Source organism: Sinocyclocheilus anshuiensis, unplaced genomic scaffold, assembly GCF_001515605.1.
Source record: "Sinocyclocheilus anshuiensis isolate Anshui unplaced genomic scaffold, SAMN03320099.WGS_v1.1 scaffold23, whole genome shotgun sequence".
NCBI classification, from domain to species: Eukaryota; Metazoa; Chordata; class Actinopteri; order Cypriniformes; family Cyprinidae; genus Sinocyclocheilus; species Sinocyclocheilus anshuiensis.
The window spans coordinates 73,913-99,055 of NW_015552545.1; the positions used below are offsets into that span (position 1 = coordinate 73,913).

Below are 25,143 nucleotides of genomic sequence, written 5' to 3' on the forward strand. Positions count from 1 at the left end.
AGTAATTAATGACAGAATTTTCATTTTTGTGTGAACTAACCCTTTAATCCCCAAGAACAATGTAGAGAAAAGACAATTGTACTTTTAGTCAGTCTTATCAATCAAAATGTCTCTTTGGGGATAATTATCAGCTTTCTGTGCGAAAGAGAGTAGACTTTTAACCAATTGACCCATTATTCATAATTGCCTTTTCATCAATGTAAGTACAGAGGCACATATAGCCAAGACTGTTTCTGTTCACAGTGTGGTGCTTGGTGTGTATCTAAATTTAGTGTTTCTAACAAACTACTGTTGTATTATACATTTTGTTTTAATGTATTAAATGCTTTCTATAGCACAGTGGCTGAATAGGAATTTCTGCCAGTCACTATAATGACTGCTATCCAAAAATGATTCTAATCTGTAAATTTGATCACTTTTTTTTTTTTATTTAACTATATTATTTATTCCTATATATCTCTCCTATTAGATTGCTGCCACACACATATGATTGCCTTATGTGCTTGTGCAAGTTTGTCTGTCAGAGTGGAAGAAAATTAGCAAAATTAAGGTGTATATAAACAATCTCCAGAATGTAATTAAAACCGTATGATTCAAAATTGTGGTTTTTGTTATTATTCTGAATGAGGTTTTGCAATGGACAATATTTTAAGTGACTTTGAAACTATTCTAAACAGGGTCAGAACATATACAGTGCGGTTCAAATTTGAATCTGGGACTTTTTTCTTCATTTAAACGTGGAAATTAATAATGTTTTATTTTGAAAGACAGATGAATTCATTATAATTGTACATAAATTATAGTAAAGTAAATGGTTATTATTCTAATAAACATTAAGAAATTAAGGACTATTTGACTTTTTTTTATATTGTAATGCTAATAATATATTTTGGAAAGGAAACTAATAATATTAATTAAATTGTAATGATGTGTATTGCTAATTGTCACCAAATGCATGATTAAACCGATAATAAATGTCTTCACTATAATTAGATCCAGGTACTGGTTAGACATGAGCTATTTTCACTGTTTGTAGGTTTACCAGGTAAAGAGGAGGAACGCTTCTCCTCATAAATCTGACACTTTTAAACAGCACCCGGTGATTTACTCATAGTCCACCTGTAAAGCACACCACCCATACATCACCTAAACTTTTCCTCAAGTCAGCAGAACAAAGTATGATTTATGCTCACCACTATGCAGGATTTATCCAATGCAAATGAGTTAAACCCATCAGAGATTAAAGTGCTTCATTTTGAACTATTCAAATCTATTTAAATTATGGTTTAAATTTATTTCAATGTGAAATAAATTATCTACATACGATGCAGCTTTTTTTTAATGGAGAGATGTTTATAATTACATGCTTAAAGCAGATAAAAAGAACAAAACCAATATTTTGAGTAAATATCTGGTCATGATTTGAACAAAGGTACAGTTTTTGACTGGATGCAACGTGAGTGACTAGGATATAGCTAAACATACTAAAACAATTCAAAAGAAACTGTTCCATAATTCTGCATCTGGTGGCCCTTTAAAGTTTCAGGCCCAGCAGGAGATGTTTTTACCACCACAGAATTTCTTTATGAAGTGAGTGGCGTAATGTGGTGTGATTTGTGTCTTAGGGCCAAAATAAAAATCAAACAAGCCACAAAAAATCTGCACAGATTTGCCACACATATTAATTTGATCTGAATGAGAAAGAGAAAAATTAAAATAGATTGCTTGCACAGTAACAGACCTATTGTATTACTTTCCTTATCACAATATAGATAAATGCAGATAACACATATAAGAAAAAGTTTCATAAACATATTATTTGTATTTATTTATCTTAATATTATTTTTAGTCACACATTGAAATATATAAAATTATACATGGCAGATTCTGTTGCTTGTCCTTTCAGGCATGTAAATGACACGGTGTCATACACATCATTTCTGTCTACTTGGCTTTTTTTCTTACATGAAAACAAGCCTGAATTCTTTCCAGAAAGACCTTTAGTTTTCCATAAAATGCGGTTGTTTACAAATCGTGTTGCTGGTTTGGGAAAAGCATGGCAGAAATATAAAAGACAACATCTCATGCATCTCATTCAGAGTAACCAGAGATGTAGTTCATCACACTGACTATAGACAGTTTGACAACCAGAAACTGTCAATTTGTTTTGAACAATAGCATTTTTTTTAGCATTTGAAAATTAGCTTGAAAAGAGTGTTTGTGATATGCTTTTAAGAAAAACTCCACTTGGTTTGATATTTTGATATTCACACATTTTTAGGTGTGTCTGAATACTTTTTCGGAGCCATTGTATGTGTGGAAGGAAAGGAAAAGTGTTCTGCCCTATTTTCAGGTGAGAAGACGTGAAAGCTGGCTTGTTTCTAGTCTTGTAAAACTCTACAGAGACATACAGGTGAACTGTGAAAAAAGAAATAAAAAAGCAGAAGTTTTACCACCTTGACCTTCCAACCACACTCATCCTGTCACAAGTTAAAATCACTTATTTCACTAAAGTTTGTGAAATAGGGTAATTAGATATTTGTGGAAAGATAAGTAGACATTTGGTAGACATTGGTAGATACTGTATATATTAATAAAAAAAATAGCTTCAGTGAAGGGCAAAGAGTTTTTTTCTTCTTAGTGATTTTTAAAGTCTTCTCTGGCGCCAGGTGTTCCAAAATTCTGAGCGAACGTCACATTTTTCTACATGTGGTATGTTGAAATTATGAGGCCATATCGTGTTTGTGTGCTCAGCTGCTTCCAGGTTGGATTGCAGGTTTATGTGCTATGTAAAACACCTGTTTGCAGCAAGCCTGAAGTTTAATTATACTGTATGTGTAACAGTGGACGTGCTGATCTGGCCGTCCCATCATCATGATGAATGGACCTTATAGACTCTATTAAACATTCAGTCACATACAGGACAGTATATGTTTAGCATATTTTAGCTGTAATTTCTAAATAAGGCTGCCACCATATTCTGTAGCTTCAGCTACATATTTTTGCTGAATATAGTGGGAAGGAATCACCTGAAATGATATTTGACAGGCCATCATTCTGATCTATGATGTTCTTGTAATAAAAAGTAGTCACCTCGGATCATTAACCCAAACCTGATTTTTTATAGCATCCTGTAACCCTCTGACCTTCAGTTACCATCAGTTTCTTATGACAGTGGCCAACACATTCTGCTTTTCCTGTGGAATATTTAGTGAGTGTGAAGAAACTGCCAGATAACATCTTTGAAAAGCAAGCTGCTGACAGGAATCTGCTTGTTGGGGAGAGGTTTTTTTTAACAGCTTGAGTCTGGTTTTTAATTAGCTCACATTACAGTTTTCACTTGTTCCAAACCTGCGTGAGTTTCTTTATTGTGTAGTTGACGGTAGCCATTGCCTTCCATAGTATTTTTTTTTTCCATACTATTGAAGTCAGTGGCTACCGTCAACTGTTTGATTACCAACATTCCTTAAAATAACTTATTTTGTGCTCAACAGAAGAAACTCACACAGGTTTGGAACAACTTGAGGGAGAGTAAATGATCACAGAATTGTCATTTTTGGGTAAATTATCCTTTTAAAATAATACATGTATATTCACAAGAAATTCTAACTCACCTATATATACCGACCGTTGTATATCTTTGCAAACAGTCTTTCTGACAAAGTTTTACAGTGATAAAATTAATTATGCAACAAACCTGTCTTAAATCCTAATCAATCCTCATTGTGATGCACTAGAAACATAAATCAAAACAAATAAAATGAAACACAAAACAAAACAAAACAAAATTTCTGCCAATTTCTGACCCACAAAAAGTATTTTAGTTGGACACGTTTTTAGATGAATTTATCAAATAAAAATTAAGCATAAGCATATAAATAGAGAATTCCATAGAGCTTTACTTTACTTGATAAATCTGCATAATACTAAGCAAAGCTGCAGGATTCAGAATAATATGACACTCAAAGATAAACTGCTCTTGGTGAAATAATCTAAAGTGCATGAACTGATAAAGTCATAATTTATATGGCAGAATGGGAAAAGTATTCCGTGTTCAGATTTTCTGTCATGTTTGTGTCTCAGTGGTAGATGTGGCACCTCATTCATCAATCAGTAAAAAGGTATTCCTTTGATTATTTCTGCATCCCTCCGGCTCCCTATTCCAAGTTGGATCTTGCTGCTTTTCTTCCTAATTACAGGACTCTCATTGGTCAATGAGCTGATTTTGCAAGAGCCAATCCCAAAAAGGCTAACAGCAAGCTCCTGACATATGACATGCCTTTTTTTCTTAATGATCATGGAGCACCTTAAAAATGCTGCCGTTCGCAACAGCAGTTCAGAGGGTTTGAAGGGGAGTGCAGAGTTTGTGTGAAGATTTCAGTACGCCCCTTCAGAGCCCACCAGCAAAATCTTCAAACATTTCTGCTAGAACAGGTAAGGACTGATACAGACAGAATAATATTAGGCTGAGGTATGACCACTGGGGAAAAAATGTATATATATATATATATATATATGGTAACACTTTATTTCGATAGTCCACTTTAGACATTCTATTATCAGTAAGTAACTTTGCAACTACATGTCAACTAGCAGTTAGTAGAGTATTAGTAGACTGTCTGCTTAATATCTTCTAACACTTTCTTTGTCAACTTATTCTACTAACCCTAAACCTACCCTAACAGTCTACTCTGAGAGTTAGTAGACATGTAGTTGCAAATTAATGAGAATTAGTTGACATGTAGTTGACATGTAGTTACAAAGTTACTTATAGTTAGTAGAAGTGGACTATCGAAATAAAGTGTAACCATATATATATATATATGTATGTATGTATATATTACTGGTTAAGTAACTGGTTACTGGTTTTATATATATATATATATATAGAGAGAGAGAGAATCTCATATGGATTTCTATATCTGTTGTATTATTTATAAAGTGTTTGTCAATGGAAAACATGCCAAATGAAGATTTTCTTGATTTCTTGATTTAGTTAAACTATTGAAAAACCCAACTGGCCAGACATTATTTTGAATATTATTTTGAAAATGTCCCTGATCTGGATCTCTCTCTCAATTTTTGTTTTCAGGACTCAACTAATCAAGAAAAATGGCCAAACGTACGGTGATGTTCTGTGCCATGGCTCTTGCAACTGTCTTTATGCCAGGTGAGAATCCATTTTGATAAAAACAAAATATTCTGTTATCCTGAATATTTTCCACAATTCAATCTCAGTGTAAATCACCAGAGCATTATAAAGCATGGACCAAATAACTCCGCATCCATCTATAAAACAAAGCACATTTGGTTACTATTACTGCAGAAACTTTGTAGTATTTTCCAAAACCAAGGTTTCTACAGAACCAGAGAAAACAAATGAGCATTGTGTATTGTTATTCTTTTTTTGTGAACACCTCTGTAAAGTGATTTCAGTCAACAAACAGTTTCCATATAGGAAAAGGGAGACCTTGTGAATATTAGCCAACTGTACATTTTCCATGAGCTATAAACATCTAAAGAGACCAACTGGAGATATATGCCACAAATAATGTTGCATGTACAGAACATTTTACATCCTTCATTTTATTTTACAGCAGTGGTAATTATAGCAGCAGCCTGTGGGATGGTTCCCCAATCTCTTTGTAGCTTAACAGGTACACTTGCAGGGGGTCCTGGAAGTTAAAGCCCTATTTTAAAGGACTTAGAGCTCTCGGAGAGCCGAGACAGAGTGGTAATCACTAGAATAAGACACAGGCTCCGTTGACGGGAAAAGTGCCTGCTGTGCAGTCAAAGTCAGTCTGCATTTTCCTTCATTTCAGAAGTCTGACACTTGGTTCATAACAATTCAAATAGTTTTTTCTTTCCTTTCTTTTCTTTTTTTAATGTCTGACAGACTTTCTGAGTGCTGGTCCTGTAGGACGCAGTGAAGAAAAGGATGGTGAGTTGGACTTTTTTGTCTAATTATATCATCAGCTATGCTGTAAATGGCACCAACATCACAACTCTGATGTGTGATAATGCAATTTAACATGAATCATTATGCTGCACAACTGCAAAATGGCAGTGGATCATTGTCTCACATAGAGCTTCTCTACATCTTGGCCCCAAAATAGAATCTCCTTCTTCTTAATGTAATTTTAGGTTATACATTTAGAAAATGTTAACAAATCATAGTTATGGACTGTGACACACTTGCAAAGCAAAGAACCCAAAGATTCTTAAGAATGCAATCATATCTTCACTCAGTGAATTTTCCTCTCTTTTCTATTCATACTACTCATCCTGTGCACTGCCAATCAAAAGAGTTTTCCATATTTTATAATAATAGTAAAGTCGTCAAAATTGTAATTAATAAAATACACTATTGTTTGCGGTCAGTAAGATTAAAAAAAATATATATACTTTTATTGAGCAAAGATGTATTAAATTAAACTTCCAGTACACCCATTTATTCATCAAAGAATTATGGGAAAAAAGTATCAAGGTTTCCAAAAAATATTAAGCAGCAAAACTGCCTTCTTCTTTAATAATAGTAAGAAATGTTTCTTGAGCACAAAATCAGCATATTAGAACGATTTCTGGATGATTTCATTTAATTCTGCCCACTAAATGTGGTCCCCTTAAAAAGAAATACACCTTTTTATACAACTCTCAAAAAAGAAAAAGAAAAGAAATATAGGGAAATACTGAATAGTATTTAAATGATGCTTAATGACACTTCCTGTTGTCATGTGCTGGTTCAGTTATAGAGGTGAAGACAGACAGCATGTCATCACTGAAAAAGCTGGTCCGTAGCAGGAGGAATGTTGCCTACTACAGGAGTCTACCTGATTTCTGGGGCTGGTATAAATACTTAATGCAGACCAACAACCAGGAGGGAGTGAGTAGCCTTAAACGAAAACTAAGATTGCTAGTCATGGTTATAATCTTTTTGAGATTTTTCTATTTCATATAATAGTCTTGTAAATAAGTCAACTTTCTTGAGAACTATTTACAGAAAAAATAGCGACAAGAGTAATTCAATTAGCCCAATGTTGTTTCTCTGTGATTATCTCCACAGATTGAGGACATGGATCGCATGTACCTTGTTTACCTCCAGAACAAGCACAGAGTAGAAGAGGGACGCTCCTACAACCATTACCTCACTCACCTGAGCCAAATTTACAAAGCCTGTGCCAACTCTGATGACCCAGACTGCATTGCAGAATCCACCAGCAAACCCAAAGCCAAGATGGTCATGCCTGTTCCTGTGAGGCAAGCTACTGTGACAGTGTGCAACCCTTACCTCGACCCCTACTGCCTCTATACTGTTAGACCAAAAGCTGCAGAAGAAGAGCCTTCACCCACCCCAGTAAAGGTCCCTGCTCCGATTCTGTCCCCTCTACTACCTCTGCCTCTGAAAACCCCACCAGGTTACTACTACCACGCTCCGGTATTAGAGCCTTTCTTGTCAGCTGAGCAGAGGGCGGAACTGTTACGTATATGCAATCCTTCGGACACAGAGTGTTTGCAGTACCACCTGCGCGCTGCTTACGGCTACAGGCCCTCGCTTGGCCCTCTGCCCTCCTACGCCCACCTTGGATGTGATCCTACCAAAGATCCTTACTGCCAGCCCAAGCTGGTGGCCAGATCACCTTCAGGTTTGTATCACCTGTATCCTACCTGTAACCCTGCCACTGACCCCCTTTGCGTCGCCAATGTTGTTGCACCTGCAGCCCAAACCGGTGGGAACGCAGAAGCCCCCAAAGAGCAGTTTTGCAACCCTTTGTTTGAAGAGGGCTGCAACCCCCTTACAGCTGCCAAACTAGCTGGACTCAATAAGCCTGTCTTGGAATATGCTCCAAAAGAGCCTGCACCTCTCAGCCTGGCCTGCGACCCTCGCTACGATCCGTATTGTCTGATGGGTGGAGCCGCTGCTCTCAGGAAACCCCCTCCGGTTCTCCCAGAGTTCCAGACCCGTCACCACCTGGGCATCCGTGGGAAGACCAAGGAAGGTTATGACTGCTACATGTTCTATGACAAGGACTGCACCCCGGTAGAGAACCAGGACTTGAGGGCAAGTGCTGCCAGTTCTAAACCCAACTGCCACCTGTACGACCCCAACTGTGGTAAGTTTGCCCCTCAGACGTCCACTGGAGCTGAAGCAGCCAAGAGGGTCAAAGACGGCATCATTGAGCCCCATCCGGACTGTGACCCAGAAATGGATTACAACTGCCGTCTGCGCCGAGCAGAATCCGCAAGTCAAGAACACAAAGATGAGCCGGCTCAGCAAGAACAAGTTCATGGCAACCCTCTCCCTGAACACGTGGCACCTGAGTATCCAGTTCCACGATTCGAGGACTTCCTGAGAGGATATATGGGTGGCTATAAGAAATGAGAAAAGAAGAAAAAACTGGATGAGAACTTGCATATTCAATCATGTTTATATACATGTAGCACATGTTTCATGTTTCACAAGCAATTTAAGATCATCCAGGAATAGTTTTTGCATTGATGTTTTAGTAACTCTAGAGATGTCTAAGGTCTTAATTCTGACTGAAATGTCATGTTGGGAAACAAATCCATAGATCTGGGGGTTTTGTTAGTGGTAATGTGAAGCAATATATATATATTTATGTATTATATAATGTAGGGTTAGGGTACCTGAATAAGACTTATAAAACTAATACTGAGACATAAATCTGTATGGTACTTTTTCTCAAAATGTGTTATGTGACTTCTTGATATATATTTAATGCAGTTTCCAATTTGATAAAAACAATCTTCTGTCTTTCTCTTCTGCATTTTATGTTTAATTTGTTCAATAAATAATTAACTTACTTGAATTAAAGCTGGTGTTTTAAATGTTAGAGTATACATTAACATCAAAAATCATAACAGCTTCATATTTTAGTACAGTAAAACAAATTCATCATATTGCAATACAGAAACCTTTTTCAAAATAAATTTTCTGAATAGATACTTAAGTTCACATTAGAAATACTGTGTGATTTACATAAAAGTGACAACACATGATATGATATATTGGTACATCTATTATAACAAAAATAATGTATTGAATTATTAATATCATTTGAATTATGCAAATGCAGAATCAACACATAAATTTGATGTGTTTTGTAATGTCAGGCTTTAAAAAGGGGAGCAAGAAAACAGATGAAAAAACTCAAACTTTAAAAAGAGATAACTCCTAAGGGAAAACAAATAAGTCATTCACAATATAAGCTTTTACGTAAGAATACATTTTTTTAGTTTGAACATATATGCCTTCTGTAGACAGTGAAAAAGGTTTGTGTGGAATAGAAATGTCATTTATTTTAAACACCATGATCAAGTATATAAAAAACACATTAAACATTAGTACCCGATACCCAATATTTAAATTATTCACAATGGTATTTGGCAAAAAGATCCCTCAGGCAGATGAAAAATTAGTGCGCTTGATGCTTTTAAAAGATCTTGGCATGCCAATAAAGTAACTCTAATGACTACTCACACAGACAGTGAACATGTTGAAATATGCATTAACTGCAAGTGCACTGTAAATATGCCAATCAGAAGGTCCCTCAGTGGGCAGATCTAACTAAAAAAGGAGCTGATGAAGCACACAAAATATACCTAATACTTGGATTACCCAACACACTCTCCCAGGGACACATGGCAGATTTTATTGACACACATCAACTTGAGTACAAGAAATCCATTGGGATATGTTACCCAAGTGCAAACTCGGCAGCTTCGCATTTCATACCTCTGGCACGTCTGTTGTGGTTCTTTCCTTACTGTCTAATTGGCCTTAGGTGGGCTTTGAGAGGGGATATAGCAAATACGAGACTTTGAACTGTTGCTTAATGCCTCAGTCAGCATGAGTCCGGTTTGTGCTGACTACACCTCTCCATGGCCTGCATACCTGCGGGACCAGCTGAATGTCATTAAGTGGATGGGAAAGGGCCCTGAATGGTAATGAGAGTAAATATGTCCTCTGCATAAGCAAACAGAAATTAGCAGTGTACTTCTGTGTGCTGTATTCAGCAGTGCTGCAGAGTTTCTCATTTTAATGTGGTCAGTGAATAAGTTTGTGTTTGAAACACTGTATTCTTGAAAGGGACTGTTATGAGATGAGCCTTCAAGGCAGAAGATCTGGCCTTGAACAGAGATTTCAGTTATTTTGATTGCACTTCTGTACAGTGAAATGTGGCCATTGAAAAGCTTAGCTTTTCTTCCCCCAATGGTGAGGTTGAGTGACAAATAAACTTTGACTGACTAATGTTTGGCCCTGAAGGAGCTGCATCTGACAATGATTTTCAAAGCAGATGTTGGTCATATATCTACAGTCCTAAAACTGTCCATTGTAAGTTGCCTCATGTACTGAAGGTATAACCTTTTGATGAAATGAGAGATGCCCCAGTTACATAAACAGTTTTAACTACTTTAATCTCTCTGGGTGACATACTTACAGAACACTGATGACAGATTCTTTGTACTGAGCTTCAAATGAGAAAGTACATATTTGCAATGCAGGAAAAAATAACATCAATATAGCATGGCATGACTTAAGTATATTTATACCTTCAGGTGTGACCGTTCCTATAAATGCTGGAATTTATTTATGGCTAAAGTTGAATTTTAGCTTAATAAAATGTTATGCTCGTGGAGGATGAAGAAGCATGTGACGACATGGTTCAAAGGCTTGACAACCCAAGAGGAACATTTTCAGCTGTTGGTTCAGATGGAGTTGTCTGGTACACTTCAGGTTATTCTCAAAGATTTAATTTAAGATAAAGTTGTAGTTTTGTTGCTCCTCTAGAATCTATAAAAAGTTAGACAGTCTGAATCACAGCAACACGTCATTTTTTATTGAATCGGAGACCTGTGAGTGATATTGGAAAAAATACATCCTGATTTTCTAAATTCCTAAATTCCATTTCTTACTGGGTTTTAGTGAAACAGTATGATCAGTTTAAATGAGCTTTAAACTATGCACATGCTAAGCTTTAAAATGGTTGAATGATTATCAACAATGAAATATGACATTTTTAGAAAGAAAACAAACAAAATAGCCTAATTGTACCAAATATTTATTCATTTTGTCATAATTAAAGCAACTGTACGTAGTTTTGTTTATTTTTGCGACTTTGGGGCCCCCAGTTAAGTAAGCGATATTCACTGTCGTAATTACAGTGGATTGCTTTACACGTGTGTTTGTTGCTGCAGTTATCCCTACTTGGCAGTAAAACAATTCGCTCTTTTCGCGGAATTTCGTACTAGCTCACCAAACCAGAGCAGACGTTCTGGGGGAGCGCGGGAAAGAAACAGAAACCATTCACCTTATTAGAAGTCAGTGTACCATCAGAATGATTTTGAAACCGATATTTGAAACCGATATAAAAAAACAAAAACAAAAATCAAGTTAGGTATTATCATCATCATAATCATCATCATCATTATCTTAAATAAATAAAAATCAACCCCTGGGACATAAAAGTGCCCGAAGTTGAAGAAACGCCCAGCTCTATATAAAGCAAATGTAATTGTCAGTGAGCTGTGGATGAATGGATGCAGTATGGGCAGGCGGATGGATGATGAAGCGGGCAGCAGCTGCTGTCTGTCACATGATCCAGTGAAGCTGAGATCTGAGCGATCCAGAAGTGCAGCGCTGAGCACTCGCTCTCTCGCATCGCATCGCATCTCATCTGATGCTCGGATTCTGTGATTGGTGAGTAGCTTCAGTGTTTCTGCTGATGTCTTTCGCGATTGTTTTGATCGTTGTTAAATGTTGAGATGCTTTTCCTCATGTATTTCTTGAGGTAATTTTAGATGTTAGAGATTTATTTTTCAAAGAGGTGCTAGATAGCCTACTTTTTATTTCGTTTGATGTCTTAAAAATCATGTTGACGTCCCATTAATTTTAAACTAATAATCATTTATTAATTATTACTAATAATTATTTAATTATTATAAACATTTATTTTCAATGCATGCATGATTAATAACTCTTGAGTTGGTTCCGAAGTTTGCAGCACTCCCTCTTGCTTGTTTTATTTTATTTTATTAGATAGTTCCAATAGGTTACTATAGGAGCTAAAAATCTGTTTTAATCTTTTTTTTTTAATCCAAATTAAAACCTTAAGTGTTCTCTCGTTCTTTAAAACATCTACTGTATGTTCTTGTGATTTAAAGGACTCAGAAACTAATACACCTAGTTTATTTGAAGAACCTATAATGTGAAATGAAAAACGTTTTGAATCTGCAATGTGTAATAATGGCTGCGTTTGTCACTTCATTTATTTCAATCTGTTGCATTTCACAGTTGGTCAATCTCATTCATTGCATCCATACATATTTTTGGACTGGACTGGACATTATTTAACCTCTTGAGACCTGGCAAAACATTTTAGATTTTTTTTTTTCATGTCATTACATTGTTTAGAGCATTAAAAAAAATATATATATTTTTAATTTTAAAATGATATTTCATTCATAAGTTATGCTACGTCCTTGGTAGAGGACATCGGGATTCAATAAAAAAATAAAATAAAATAAAATAAAAAGACATGAATGAACATGCATAGGCAAAAGCAATTGATTTTTTTTATACATTTTAATACATTTTTAGTTTTCAGGATTTTTTTTTTTACCAAACTTTGTATAAAGATAATTCTCAACTATGTTATAACAGAATGATTTGATATACCATTTTTCTTTATGTAAAATGTGTGTAAAATGGCCATAAACAGGTTTTCTCATTATGTATCTATAAACTAAATCTAATTTGCATAATGTGTTTTTGGGGCAACATGTAATGAAAAAAGAAGTGTAATAATGGGAGTAATAATTGACAAGATTTTCATAATATATAATATTTCATAGGAATATTGAAATATAATTTCTTTCCCTATTTATTTGTGTCTCCCAAAATGCATAATAAACATGCTTTTAGTTCCGGTGTCCTCATATGAGGACATGTATGAAATCACCGTCCTGTTTCGTAACAAAAAGTCATATTTTGATTTGAAACCCCATAACATTTTCCTGAGATGTTGATTTATGACACACAGTTTAAAAATTAGTCAGATTTAAATGATAATTACAAAATATGATCATATTTCCATAAGAGTGTCACTAAATTAATATCAGAAATTTTTGAAGACCAAGGAGAGGGAGTGGTCATGGTGAAACATCCAAACATTTAGTATCTCTGAAATGCCCTGAATGTGCTCTGTACAGGACATCCAGACTTAAAACTGTGGCATGTATAGTCTCAGAGAAATTCACTAAAATATAATGTCCTCATATGAGGACGCAGGGTCTCAGGAGGTTAAATCATGTCTGAAATGATTGATCTATGAGGGGATACTATTGAGAAGGAAAGTCCAAACTTCCAATTAAGTTTGAAAAAAAAAAAAAAAAAAGATCATGACTTTCTTTTTATTCAGCCAGTTGCAATATTTCTTTTGTACAAGCACAGGAGCTAAAGCATAATAATTCAGTCATGTCCTCAACTAGATAAGATGCTCACAGTCTTCTTGCAAACCCATTTTCTTTAATCTATATTGTTCTTTTAGAGTCGAGAATATAGTGCAGAAGATGTGTTATTCTGAAAAGAATAATTTACTATTCAGAATGTGTCAGTAAGGGGACAGGTGGGGGAAGCCAGCCGTGAAATATCCTTTCCCCGAGTAAGGCTCATCTCTCATTGGGCATTCTAGAAAGGATGGGAGTATTTACCATACGATACCTGGACAGAATTCCTGAGTCTTCCTTAGAGCTTCACTCTCTGAGTACAAACATGAATACAGATAAAAGTATGTTTGTTTAAATATATATACACACACACACAACTTATTAGTTTTAATAGCAGGAATAAGATGTAAGTACCATGACGTACGCTTCTGTAGAGATGGCAGATAGATCAAAATATCTCTATCTAGTCAGAGAAACCCTAAACGCCCATGCAGGACATCTCTTCCAGCAAACTTTTATGTAGACACCTACACAGGATGAAGGATACTCTTTCTCTCTAGCATTGAGAATAAAAACGTGAGTAGGAGGAGGACAATTGAATAAACCACCCCATTTTGTCATGTTATATCAGAAACACAGCCTATTAGGCTTCACTCTGAATCCCCCTACTGTCTGGTCTTCTATCTTCACAATGCTCTATTGTGATTTAACTCCTCCGGTTTGTTTGGAAGTTCATTGTAGATGGAGAATGAAGAGATAAATGGAGTCTGCTCCTACTCGGAATAAACCATCATCCTCAGACCTCATTGACTTTGGCACGGCAGTAATTGTACCCAGCAGGCTATGACCCATTTAGCAGTGATTTAGTATTTGTAGAAGTTTCTCGCCTGTTCAATTTTTTGTTAAAGGGAGAGTTCACTGATTTTCAATCAGCTTTGTATTGTTACAATATCGGCAGTCAAGTAAATGAACAATGTGTATTATTTTTCTGTTACCTTCACCAATTACTAGTCAAGTCAGCTGAGTGATGTAAAACGCATCATCAGGTGTACTTTTGACAGCCGGATTTTGTGAAACCTACAGATTGTTCATCCACATTTTTGTATCCCCGCTCACAGATGGTCTGATCAAGCCAGGTGCATTATGGGTGCTGAAGTCTTTCATCAACATGTTTTCTTTCAATTACAAATACAAAACCTGTGCTAATTGAAAGAAAACAAGACAAAGACTGAATCCAAGATTTGGTGATAATATAGCATAAAGAGAGAGCTGCAAGCAATTTTGACCAAATTACACAAATTAGGTAAAAGATTTTCATCACAACACGAAAGTTAAAACCCCATCTTGCAAGCAGTGAATTACCCCTTTAATGTAATCATATGTGAGTTTGTGTAACGAAAGTCCACTGAAGGCGAGCGTAAGTGAGAACCCAAGTGCATTTTATTTACAGTGATCCAAACAATAAACGAAGACTAGAGAACAAGACTTGACGAGGCACAAACAGACTTGACGAGGCACAAACAGACTGGACCAGACTTGACGAGGCACAAACAGACTTGACGAGGCATAACAGACTAGACTCACCGACAGCGGGTTACAACATCAATACACGACCAGAGACAATGGCAACATGATGGCTACTTATAGCAAACAAGAGGGTCACATGACAAGAACAAACCAATGGGAAACAAGACACATGACTAAGACAACCAATCAGAACATGACACATACACAAGGCAGAGATACATGAGGGCAAGGGAAGCATGACACTGACAGCATGAAACAATTACAAAATAAAAGACATGGAAAACATGAACATGACAAAACCCAAACACCACATTACAGTTTGTTTTTGCATATTTTAAATGTTGTTTCATTCACAATAATAAACAAAAAATAATATTGTTTTCAGAGTTATTAGTGATGTCAACAGACTCTATTGTTATATTGAGATGTTTTGAGACTATTTCAGTGTCCTGGATGGCGTCATCCGCACTGTTCATGTAAAAGTGAATGGATTTCAACCTTGCATTGACCCTGTATTGTCTCTTCTAAGCAATGCACCTGTCAGGTCAACTGCAGTTCATTGTGTTACCAGCTAATTAGTCACTGCTCTAGTGACCCAATTACACATGCCAGGTTGAATTTACTCTCTATTTGGGATCACCCAGCAGAGGGAATAACTTTGTAGGAATAAATAAATGTCTGCTTAATGCCAGAAGCAAGGTTTTAAAAAGAATGTCATGGCACTAAATAGTTAACAAAAGAACATTATGCCTTCTATTGCTTTTGCGATTTCCATTAGAACATCATAAACATCAAATGATCCTTCATTATCTCATGAATGTAGATGTGAATGCTTAGTGTAGGTGAGGTGTGCTGTATAGTGGATTGGTAGGAGCTGTTGTGATGATTTCTCACATTGTTTTTTATGTATTCTGTGTGAAGTGTTTGAGAGTTTTCATGCAGAAACTGTCATTCGGACAAGCACAGCATCAGGAAAAGCTACTGTAGAGTTATACTGTACAGCCATAAAGAGATATAAACACAAGTTTAGAATCAGAAGCTGTTAGTACTGCACTGTATGTGGACATAAAAAAAAAACAGATTTGACTGATTTTATAATATATTCTGCTATTAAAAAAAAAACAAAAAAAGAAAAGCCTGTTGCAATACAGAACAATTAGACTTGCAACAAGATGAACTGTAAAATTAATGTGAAGTCCTCTTTGGTCATTTTACATTTAATAACTGAACCTCAATTATCAATTAAAAACAAACAATGGTTTTAGCTGACAGTTAGGTAAGGAGCCTTATATAATGAAAAAATAACAATATTTATTGTGTAAATTTCAACCTACTAATATACTAATACTAATATCTACTGATAACTGTGAAACTGCTTTGAAACAATCTGTGTTGTATAAAGTGTTATATATAATTAAAGCTGACTTAATTCATAACTAAATTTAAACTATTAAAATGTGTTTACATAAATGAGATGTTTTTCATGGAGAATGGAGATGGCTTGATGCCACATTTATTTGATTTTGATGGTCACGTACATTCACCCTTAACCAACAAATCTAGGAGAAGTGTGAAGTACTGTACTGTGTGGGAAGTAGAATGTTTGAATGAGGAATGTATAATAGAATAACAGACTGTGCAAGGGCTCAGTGGAGCTGGTGAAGTGATGGAGTTTGAAAGGGAATTGAAATGTCATGTCCAGTCACAATGCCAGAGCTCTGCCATGCCTGTCAACCTGAGAGAATGAGGTGAGGTTATTGTTAACACAGGGAAGCAAAAGGTTTTCATGCATCAGTGATTCAGTAGAAATCATGAGAGCAGGATGCTGGTGTTGCTGGGGATCAGTCAGAGAAGTTGACTCACCGTCTCACAGATGAAATAGTTCTTTTGTTTCTAGTGAGTTGAATGGTAGATTTGATATGAAGGAATCTGAGAAAGTTGCATTGTTCCTTCTTTATAAAAATAGTTAGGGTTAGGTTTGTAATTTGTAATGTTACAAAAGATCTGTATTTCAAATAAATGTTGTTCTTTTGAACTTTCTATTCGTCTAAGAAAACTTAAAAATGTATCACAGTTTCCACAAAAATATTAAGTAGAACAACTGTTTCCAACATTAATAATAAGAAGAAATGTTTCTTGAGCACCAAATCAGCATATTAGAATGATTTCTGAAGGATCATGTGACATTGAAGACTGCAGTAATGCCTGCTGAAAATTTATTAATATAGTAATGTATACAATTATTTTAAATTGTAAGATTATTTCACAGTATTACTGTTTTACTGTATTTGTAATCAAATAAATACAGCCTTGGTGAGCATTAGAAGCTTCTTTCAAAAACATTTAAAAAATCCTACTGACCCCAAACATATAGTGTAGGAAGCCTGCTCTTGGAAAGCTACCTTCCTGCAAACTTCCATTCAGCCTTGCTCCAATATTGTCAAGTAACCCTGATTATCTGGTTCAGATGAGAGCTGAAATCTGCAGGACAGCTGTCCAGGAGCAGGGTTGGAGATCCCTGTTGTAGACAGTATGTCAGCTAAACCCTTGACAACAATAATTTTGCACTATTGGTTATATTTACATTTAATACATGCAAGAGAATGCAGGTGGGATTCCTGAAGAAACGCTTTGTTATCACTTGCAGCGAAAGACAGGAGAAGCCTTATATCAGAAGCTTTTTTTGAGTGTGAACTTAACACGTCTCTTCTCACGTGTTAGTGCATTCTCACACTCTAGTGCTCCTCACAGCTCATCCGGACTGGTGTCTTCTCTGGTGTCAACCCTAGTGCTGCCGCATCTGCCAGATGTTATAGTCTCTGCATACATAAAAAGAGTGTTTAAAAGAATTCTGACAGGATCACAGGATCATGTTTAAAGAGGTATATAAATAGAGCTCAGCAAACAATATCTTTTGTTTTCGTTCCATTTATTGCAATTGCAGAATATTAGCAATAGTAAGGAAGATTTGAAAATGCAAGTTAGATATTTAGCTGTAGATGTATTAGTATTTTTGTATATGGAGGGTGTGAATGGGTGAAGTGGGTATGTCCTTAGTATGTTTGAATTATTTGACTTGCCATGTTTTTTTGTAAGGTAATGCTCTCAAATGCCCCTTAAAATCAGTTTCAGGCAAATACTGCTCTATAATTTTTTAATTAAAAAAAGTACTTTTTTTACACTGGTAGTGGGACAATCCATTTATTATATTTAGACCTGATCTCATACAGTAGGTATTTTTATAAATGAGTTAAGCAAAAAATGTGGAGTTAAGGCTAAATACTACATTGATAAATTTACTAATTATAGTAGGTAAATTCAGCAGTCATTATGACTATTGTCCACAGAAATTATGTATTACTCACCGTTCATCCAGAACTCCTATGTATCACACAGAGCAGAGGTTGTGTTCTGTTCTGTCTCATCAACAGGCTGGGGGTGGGCGACAAGATGGAGTATTGTACGTTTCTCTGTATAGGCTTTGGCTATTACGCCTTCAAAATGCAAGGTCAAGGTGATGGAGATCTGCAAGGGAGTGGTACCTGAGCTCGTGGCAAGGATGAGTGAGGCTGAGTGAGGCGGTGGATGTAGCTCACAGATTGGGCAGGCCAGTGTGGGGTTGAGCGAGGGCCATTATCCTCCTTTTTGCGCTGTGCTGGGTGAGAGACTTCATCTGGAAAAGTGCAAAAAACAGTGACTACCTCAAATAACGCAAACTATGCTTCGGAGAAGACCTGACAAAAGAAGAAAAAGTGTCCTGTGCACTGCTATGACCTTATGTACAAAAAGCAGGCAATGAAGGGAAAAAGGCTTACTTCATCGGCTCTAAAGCATACATTGACGGAAGAGAAATGTTCCAGAAAAAATGGATACTACTTGATTCCTGCTCGCTTGAAGCAAAATCAGGGATGATTGTTTCGAAGATAAGCATTTTTTTATTTACTATTTAGTTTACAATTACCATTTGGCTGTTTGCATATATTTCCAAATTTAGAAACAGAAAAGCAGAGCTTTCTTTTTTTTGTTTCTCTTTAATATTACTTTTTTATTTGTTCGAGTTTGCCGTGTTTGATGGTCTTAAAGTTATGTTCTATTAATGCCAGAAGTTTGAGGAACTTAGTCCAAAGAAAAGCCTTTTTTCTTTTTTTGCAAAGAATACAAAAGTGACTTAATTTTCATTCAAGAGGCTCATTTGTGAGGACTTTAATTTATGGAAAAACCAATGGGGAGGTGAGATGTGGTGTGTGTGGAGCAAAGGGGATTCTAAAGATCATTGGATAATATTACTGATTTATGTGAATGATTGTAAATTCATTATTGTTAATGGTTATGGGAACTGTTCAAAAGATGCAAACACTTTGTTATTAGGTGAAATTGAAAGTTGTGTCAACTCGACCTTGAAAAACAACCCTAATGCTAAATTAATTATTGGAGGTGACTTTTATTTGGTCATGAATGGTTCCATGGATAGATTCCCTCCTAGACCAAACAGTGAGTTTAGTGATCTTTTACGTTTAAGTTACAGTCTTGACTTAATTGATATTTAGAGGGTAAAAAAAAAAAAAAAAACTAAATTAAGCAGTTTACTTGGAGCAACAAAAATTTCTCAACAATCCAGTATTGACTTTTGGTTGGTTTCTTCAGACTTAGAGCCTTTTATTATAGATACATCTATACTGCCAGCTGCTTTAACTAACCATAAAATCATTAGCTTTAAAATTGTATTATCAGGACGTAAAAATCATAAACTTATTGGAGGATACTGGAAACTCAATAACTCACTACTAAATTATGAGGACTTGAAATCCATTATAAAAAGACTTATCCATAAGCATTGGATCGCTGCAATTAAAAATGGTGTATTTGGTAAACAATTGGAACAATTGAAATAGGGCTCGAGAGCCAATTCCACACGGGGTATGGCTACATCGTGGGCCTTACTCAGGGGAGTTTCTGTTCCAGATATTTATTCAGCAGCTAGTAGGGCTATGCCACACACTTTTGTGCAGTTCTATAGACTGGACGTGTCTGAGCCATCCTGAGCACATGCAGTGCTGGTAGTTAGGTCTGTGCCCATTTAATTGTTATGGGTGATAGCAGTGATATGGGTACAATCCGGGAGTGGTCTATATCTCCCATAGTGAAACACCGAGAGAAGTTAGAAAAAGAATAATGGGTATTCTAATGTAAACCCGGGTTCTTTAATAACAGAGTGAGGTGTTTCACCAGCACTTCCTTCCTTGCACAGGTACGGGAAGAAATTTCTCTATAATGACTTTGGCAGGGGTCGACCTGGCTGATATAGTTGCCGCAGAGTCTGGTTACAGGTCGACCTGTCTGTCAAAGACAGATGTGGTGCCATAAGAGCTTCTGGAGTTGGTCACAGCCAAAGCATTTTAAAAAGATTATTATAAAATTATTATTTTAAAGCTCTTTTGTGTTTTCTGGAAAAATATCAATGTTAAGGTTTCAAACAGTTTCCTTTAATGTTGTTTTTATGTTTGTTTCAGGACATCCTGAGAAGGATGACTGGGAAAACTCAAACCAGCAATATAACAAACAAGACAGATCCTCGCTCTCTGAATTCAAGAGTGTTCATTGGTAACCTCAACACTGCTGTGGTCAAGAAAACTGACATTGAGCTCATTTTTGCCAAGTATGGCAAGATTACGGGCTGCTCTGTGCACAAGGGCTTTGCTTTCGTCCAGTATGCCTGCGAGAGGAACGCTCTATTGGCTGTGGCTGGTGAGAACACCAGGGTGCTGGCTGGACAGACCTTAGGTAAGTGAAATTTATTTCTCTTTTTATTGATGTAAATGATTGGACTCAAACAGGTGACAATGATTTCAATGAGGAGGAAGGTAGAAAAAAGTAGAGCCGGAGAAAATGAGAAAAGGAAAGAAAGGTGTGAGATCTACAGACACAGAGACAGTTGTTCTTAGGTCATAGCCATTCCCATGACTACCTGGTAAATATTCATCATCCTTTATTAAAAATGAAACTCCTGCTGTCACTGTTGCAGCAGTGGGTCTTTTGTGCTGGACTGATTTTCCTTAAGGTTACTGTTACCTTTTTTTGAACTGCTTTATTTATTTATTTTTAGATGACTTGATCTTTCCTTGTGAAAAAAATATTAGTTGCTTGATTTTATACAGAGCTGAGCATTTGTAACCAGCAAAGTGTTTTGTTTAATTTCAGAAAGAAAGAAAAAAAGTATTTTGATGAAAAATTCAAATGGCTTTGGATGGTTTAGGGCACTTTTCAGCTTGTCAGTTTGGGAGATCCCTGCTCCACATTTTAATATAGTTATTTAAAAAATAGTAACCAAATCAGCATAGTATTTTTTTAAATAAACATACAATGTAAAATCAATCAATCAATCAGTCAATCAATCAATCAATTCCTGTCAATTCTACAGAAAGTTTTTTTACAGAAAAGTCTGTAAATTTGACAGTTTTAACAAAACAACAGCAACAAAAAATGACATTTTAAACTGGAAAATCAAGCAGCCCTTTCCTGCTGAATTAGCAAGGCTATGCTGCTACTAAAATGTTTTGTACATGGAAAGTAGAGAAATCTTTAGTTTCAAGAATCTATCCTAACTATTTTTCCAGGGTGTATAAAGTGAGTGTATTTGTCTGACTCATATTTACAGTGTTTTATTGCCCCCTTGTGTTGGCAAGAGGAAGTACAGGTGAACTGGCATGAACCGTAAAGCTGAAAAAAATGTATAAACAAATAGTGCAGTGGAGGAGAAAGTCTGTTTTTAATACGTGCATTTTATTATGGAGTCTCATTAATTAAATTATTGCAATGCTATATGTTTGTTGACTAAATGAGATGCAGTGTGCCATTTTTTTTGCAGTGTTTTTTCAAAATATCAAAATGTCATTTTACTGAATGGAAATTGGCCAATGTCAACCACTAGATGGCAATATAAATATACCGTAGACATCCATGGCATTGCAATGGCAAAGCCAACTCATAAAAAATGCTTTTTTTGGAGGATTTATTCATAACTCTTGACCTTATTCAATTCATGCAGATTGATTTTACTCTAAAGTATAGCAGAATCTAAAAGTACTCCGGAGGAATTCTAAAATCTCATAAAAACACCATCTGATATTTGTCTGAATATCTGAAGAACACCTATGAATAAACCATATTGTATCAAACTCAAGATTTACGTAAGCATCAAAAAGAGTATAAGTCAGAAATATGACCTTAAGTTTTTCGAACAATTTAGAATCTCCAGACTTTACAATCTTCCAATCATTATTTTCTGTAGCTTGTCTTATAAAAAGCTTTTATAAGAATATCAGTGTCACAGCGTGTGTGTGTGTGTGTGTGTGTGTGTGTGTTTGTGTTTTTTCATGTCACTATAATTAGTTTTTCAGTATCTGAAACCCTCTGACAGATATGAAGGCATCACAATGTATTCAATATCAGAGCCTGTCTTTAATTCAAAGGAAAAATCATATCTCTGCATGAATAGCCTCCGGGCTTATAATGTCAATAACTACCAAGATTTTTCAAATGAATGACAGCAGCTGTGGGATGCTGTTCTTATGATGTACAACATGATCCAAGATCAGAGACAATCTGAGACAAGAGTATAAACTGCATCTAATGCTGATATATATATATATATATATATATATATACTAATCATACATTTATACATAATGTATATGTTTGTGAAAGATTGTTTTCTTAAATATGGTAGATAAACACAAAAAGTATTTTCTTAAATAATGCTTTATTTATTTATTTATGTAATAAATGTATTTTATTGATACAAAACGGCAGTATTTATTGAGTCCAGATTAGTAAATTATAATTGTTTTGATTTTTTTTCTTCACATTTTTGTTGCATATTTGTCAACACCCCGTTATGTGTCAGTGGTACGGTCTGGAATGGTGCATGCCTGTATGCTGAACTCTATTCAGTCAGTCTCTCAAAGTGTCACTATACGGTTAAGTGAGTTCAAGGGAAAGGAATCATTTATTCCTCAAAATATTGTATGCACAACCTAATGGACATGTACAAAAGAACAATGCATAAAGGGAAGCGGAATCAGAGATGTAAGTATTTTACAGACAGATAAGTACCTTATTTCTGATAAGTGCTTTTAATACTTGATTTGTAACAGAATCAGTAAAAATCGAAATAAGTATAATAATACTTTTGCAGTTTTGTAAATTAAAATGAACGTTTTTAGGAAATGTTAGTAATAACATAATATTATAGTTCTGTTTTTCTCGTTTGATATTTTAAATCTGTTTAATTATTAATAAATACATTTAATAAATGCAATTAAAATGTACATATGAAACATGTGTTTGTAATTAAGCGCAGGAGATCTCCTGTGGAAAGCATCTTCTAAATGACAAGTAACCAAATGTACTTATATGTAGTAAAAAGTGAGAAAATATGCAGTTTCCATAAGGAATTATTTCTACTTGATCTCAAATGACTTTTTAGTAAAAAAAAAATAAAAAAAATACTTGTAAGTAAAAAAATTTTTTTTTGCTGCAACCTAATATAGTGATTGCACTTTAAAAATATTAAAATATTATATTACTTAATATAATAATTAGCAATAATAATTACTATCACAAAATAATATTATTTACAATAAAAATATTTTTTGACGAATAAAATTTTTATTTCAGTGCTGCTAGATGAAGCATTTTTAAGATTATAAATCTTGTTCGACCTGTCTGAAATGAAGTACAGCACATCACCTTTATTATCTAGCTGAGCATGATTTTTTTTTCTCCTTGACTACAGAATTTTCTCCTTTAACTTTTTCATACTCTTTGACCGACTCCAGAAGATTTGAAGTGCAGTCTTGACCAAAAAATAAATTACTAATTAGACGTTTTCAGAAACGTAATTTTCTAAACCCCAAAAGCTGTTAAATTTGGATGCAAGTTTCTGTTCATCTGTTCATAATGAGCATCCATGTTTTGTGTGTGTCTAATCAAAGACACAAAGCAAAGTTGTGTAGCTGTGCACACACAAGACTGCAGGGATAATGAGCGGCACTGAAAATGGATATGATGTCCTCAAGTGTACAAACCATTCCAGACAATTGCGCACATCAGTCACCAAATTACATCACGCCACAAAGGAATGAATAAAGGAAGTGGAAGAGATGTTTGATAAGTAGGTCATGAATGGAAAACACTCATTAGTGAAAGAGATACAACAAATGCAAGAGGTGTCTGAATAATATTCATAGGCTACTAGCTAAAACAGAACTATATGAATTGTGTTTTAATGTCTGCAAAGTGATTTTCTTTGAAAATAAATAATGTCCTTGAAGTTCTTTCTTGCTTAGTCAGGTATCTCGAGTCACTTTGTTTACTGAGGTTTATCAGAGCAGATATTTCTTTTAGAGTTTGGCATTCAGGCACAAGTTTAGGCATAAGACTTCAGTTATGTCTCGTCAAATGAATCACTCAAAAAACTCCTTTAAGCTGACAAGTAGACACATTGACATTGAGCAGAGGTCATCACTAAGAGAAATGCCAGTCTTCTCTCTACGCTAAGCCTGACAGACCTTTGAGAGAACAGCATACTGAGTAGAGGAGGCCCATTGGTAAACTCAGATTAAAGTATTGATATGGTTCCATGTCTGAAACGTGGTGGTATTTTAAATGATCCGCACATATCGAGTGAAATGTCTAGCGTGTCATGGGACCATCCACTGATTATTGGAGCAGTTGGATGATTCAGCCTGTTTTGGATCGTTTTGTCTCCCAAGAAACCATTATTAAGATCTCACAAAATCATTATCGAGAACTTAAATCGCTTGCTTCCCCAATAATGTTGTCAAAGAGACTCAATGAGGTCGTTCATACCTCAAACTGTAAAGAAGGGTTTGATTTGCCATGAGAATACATGAACTGGCCAAAAATGTATGGCTTGAATGCAAGATTAACCATTTATTGTGTCACTGTTCATGATCTAAAAGTTCATTGTGATCAAACTAATGATGACTTCCTTTTGAACATCAAACCAGTGGTGGACGAAGTACACAAATCAAGTACTTGAGTAAAAGTACATTTACATATAATAAAATATTACTCCAGTAAAAGTAAAAGTACTCCTTTTTCAATTTTACTCGAGTGAAAGTACA

General features: G+C 35.4%; 2 protein-coding genes and 1 long non-coding RNA gene across 4 annotated transcripts in view; 2 read left to right on the forward strand and 1 right to left on the reverse strand.

Moving 5' to 3' along the window:
- Positions 1-5,113: 5,113 nt before the first annotated feature.
- On the forward strand, positions 5,114-8,381 carry LOC107664022 (uncharacterized). Its single transcript, XM_016454466.1, has 4 exons — positions 5,114-5,171; positions 5,898-5,959; positions 6,762-6,884; positions 7,065-8,381. The coding sequence occupies exons 1-4, from the start codon at positions 5,114-5,116 to the stop codon at positions 8,379-8,381; spliced, it is 1,560 nt and encodes a 519-aa protein (XP_016309952.1).
- A 3,282-nt stretch (positions 8,382-11,663) lies between these two features.
- LOC107664067 (RNA-binding Raly-like protein) overlaps positions 11,664-25,143 on the forward strand; it is an 18,651-nt gene continuing 5,171 nt past the window's right edge. For both annotated transcript variants that reach the window (XM_016454510.1, XM_016454511.1), the window contains exons 1-2: positions 11,664-11,720; positions 20,506-20,776. In XM_016454510.1, coding sequence (XP_016309996.1) covers positions 20,521-20,776 — 256 coding nt within the window. In that variant the 5' untranslated portion in view covers positions 11,664-11,720; positions 20,506-20,520. The remainder of the gene's footprint in view (positions 11,721-20,505; positions 20,777-25,143) is intronic.
- LOC107664069 (uncharacterized) lies at positions 17,746-18,662 on the reverse strand. Its single transcript, XR_001631421.1, has 3 exons — positions 18,538-18,662; positions 18,361-18,427; positions 17,746-17,814 (listed from the first exon to the last, which is right to left on the reverse strand). It is a non-coding gene; the product is annotated as an uncharacterized LOC107664069 (long non-coding RNA).

Excerpts from the sequence above, each read along its gene's own strand:
- LOC107664022 (XM_016454466.1), top strand. The coding sequence starts at position 5,114 with ATGGCCAAACGTACGGTGATGTTCTGTGCCATGGCTCTTGCAACTGTC. Across the intron at positions 5,172-5,897 it reads TGCAACTGTCTTTATGCCAG|ACTTTCTGAGTGCTGGTCCT; the intron begins GTGAGAATCCAT and ends AATGTCTGACAG. Across the intron at positions 6,885-7,064 it reads AGACCAACAACCAGGAGGGA|ATTGAGGACATGGATCGCAT; the intron begins GTGAGTAGCCTT and ends TTATCTCCACAG.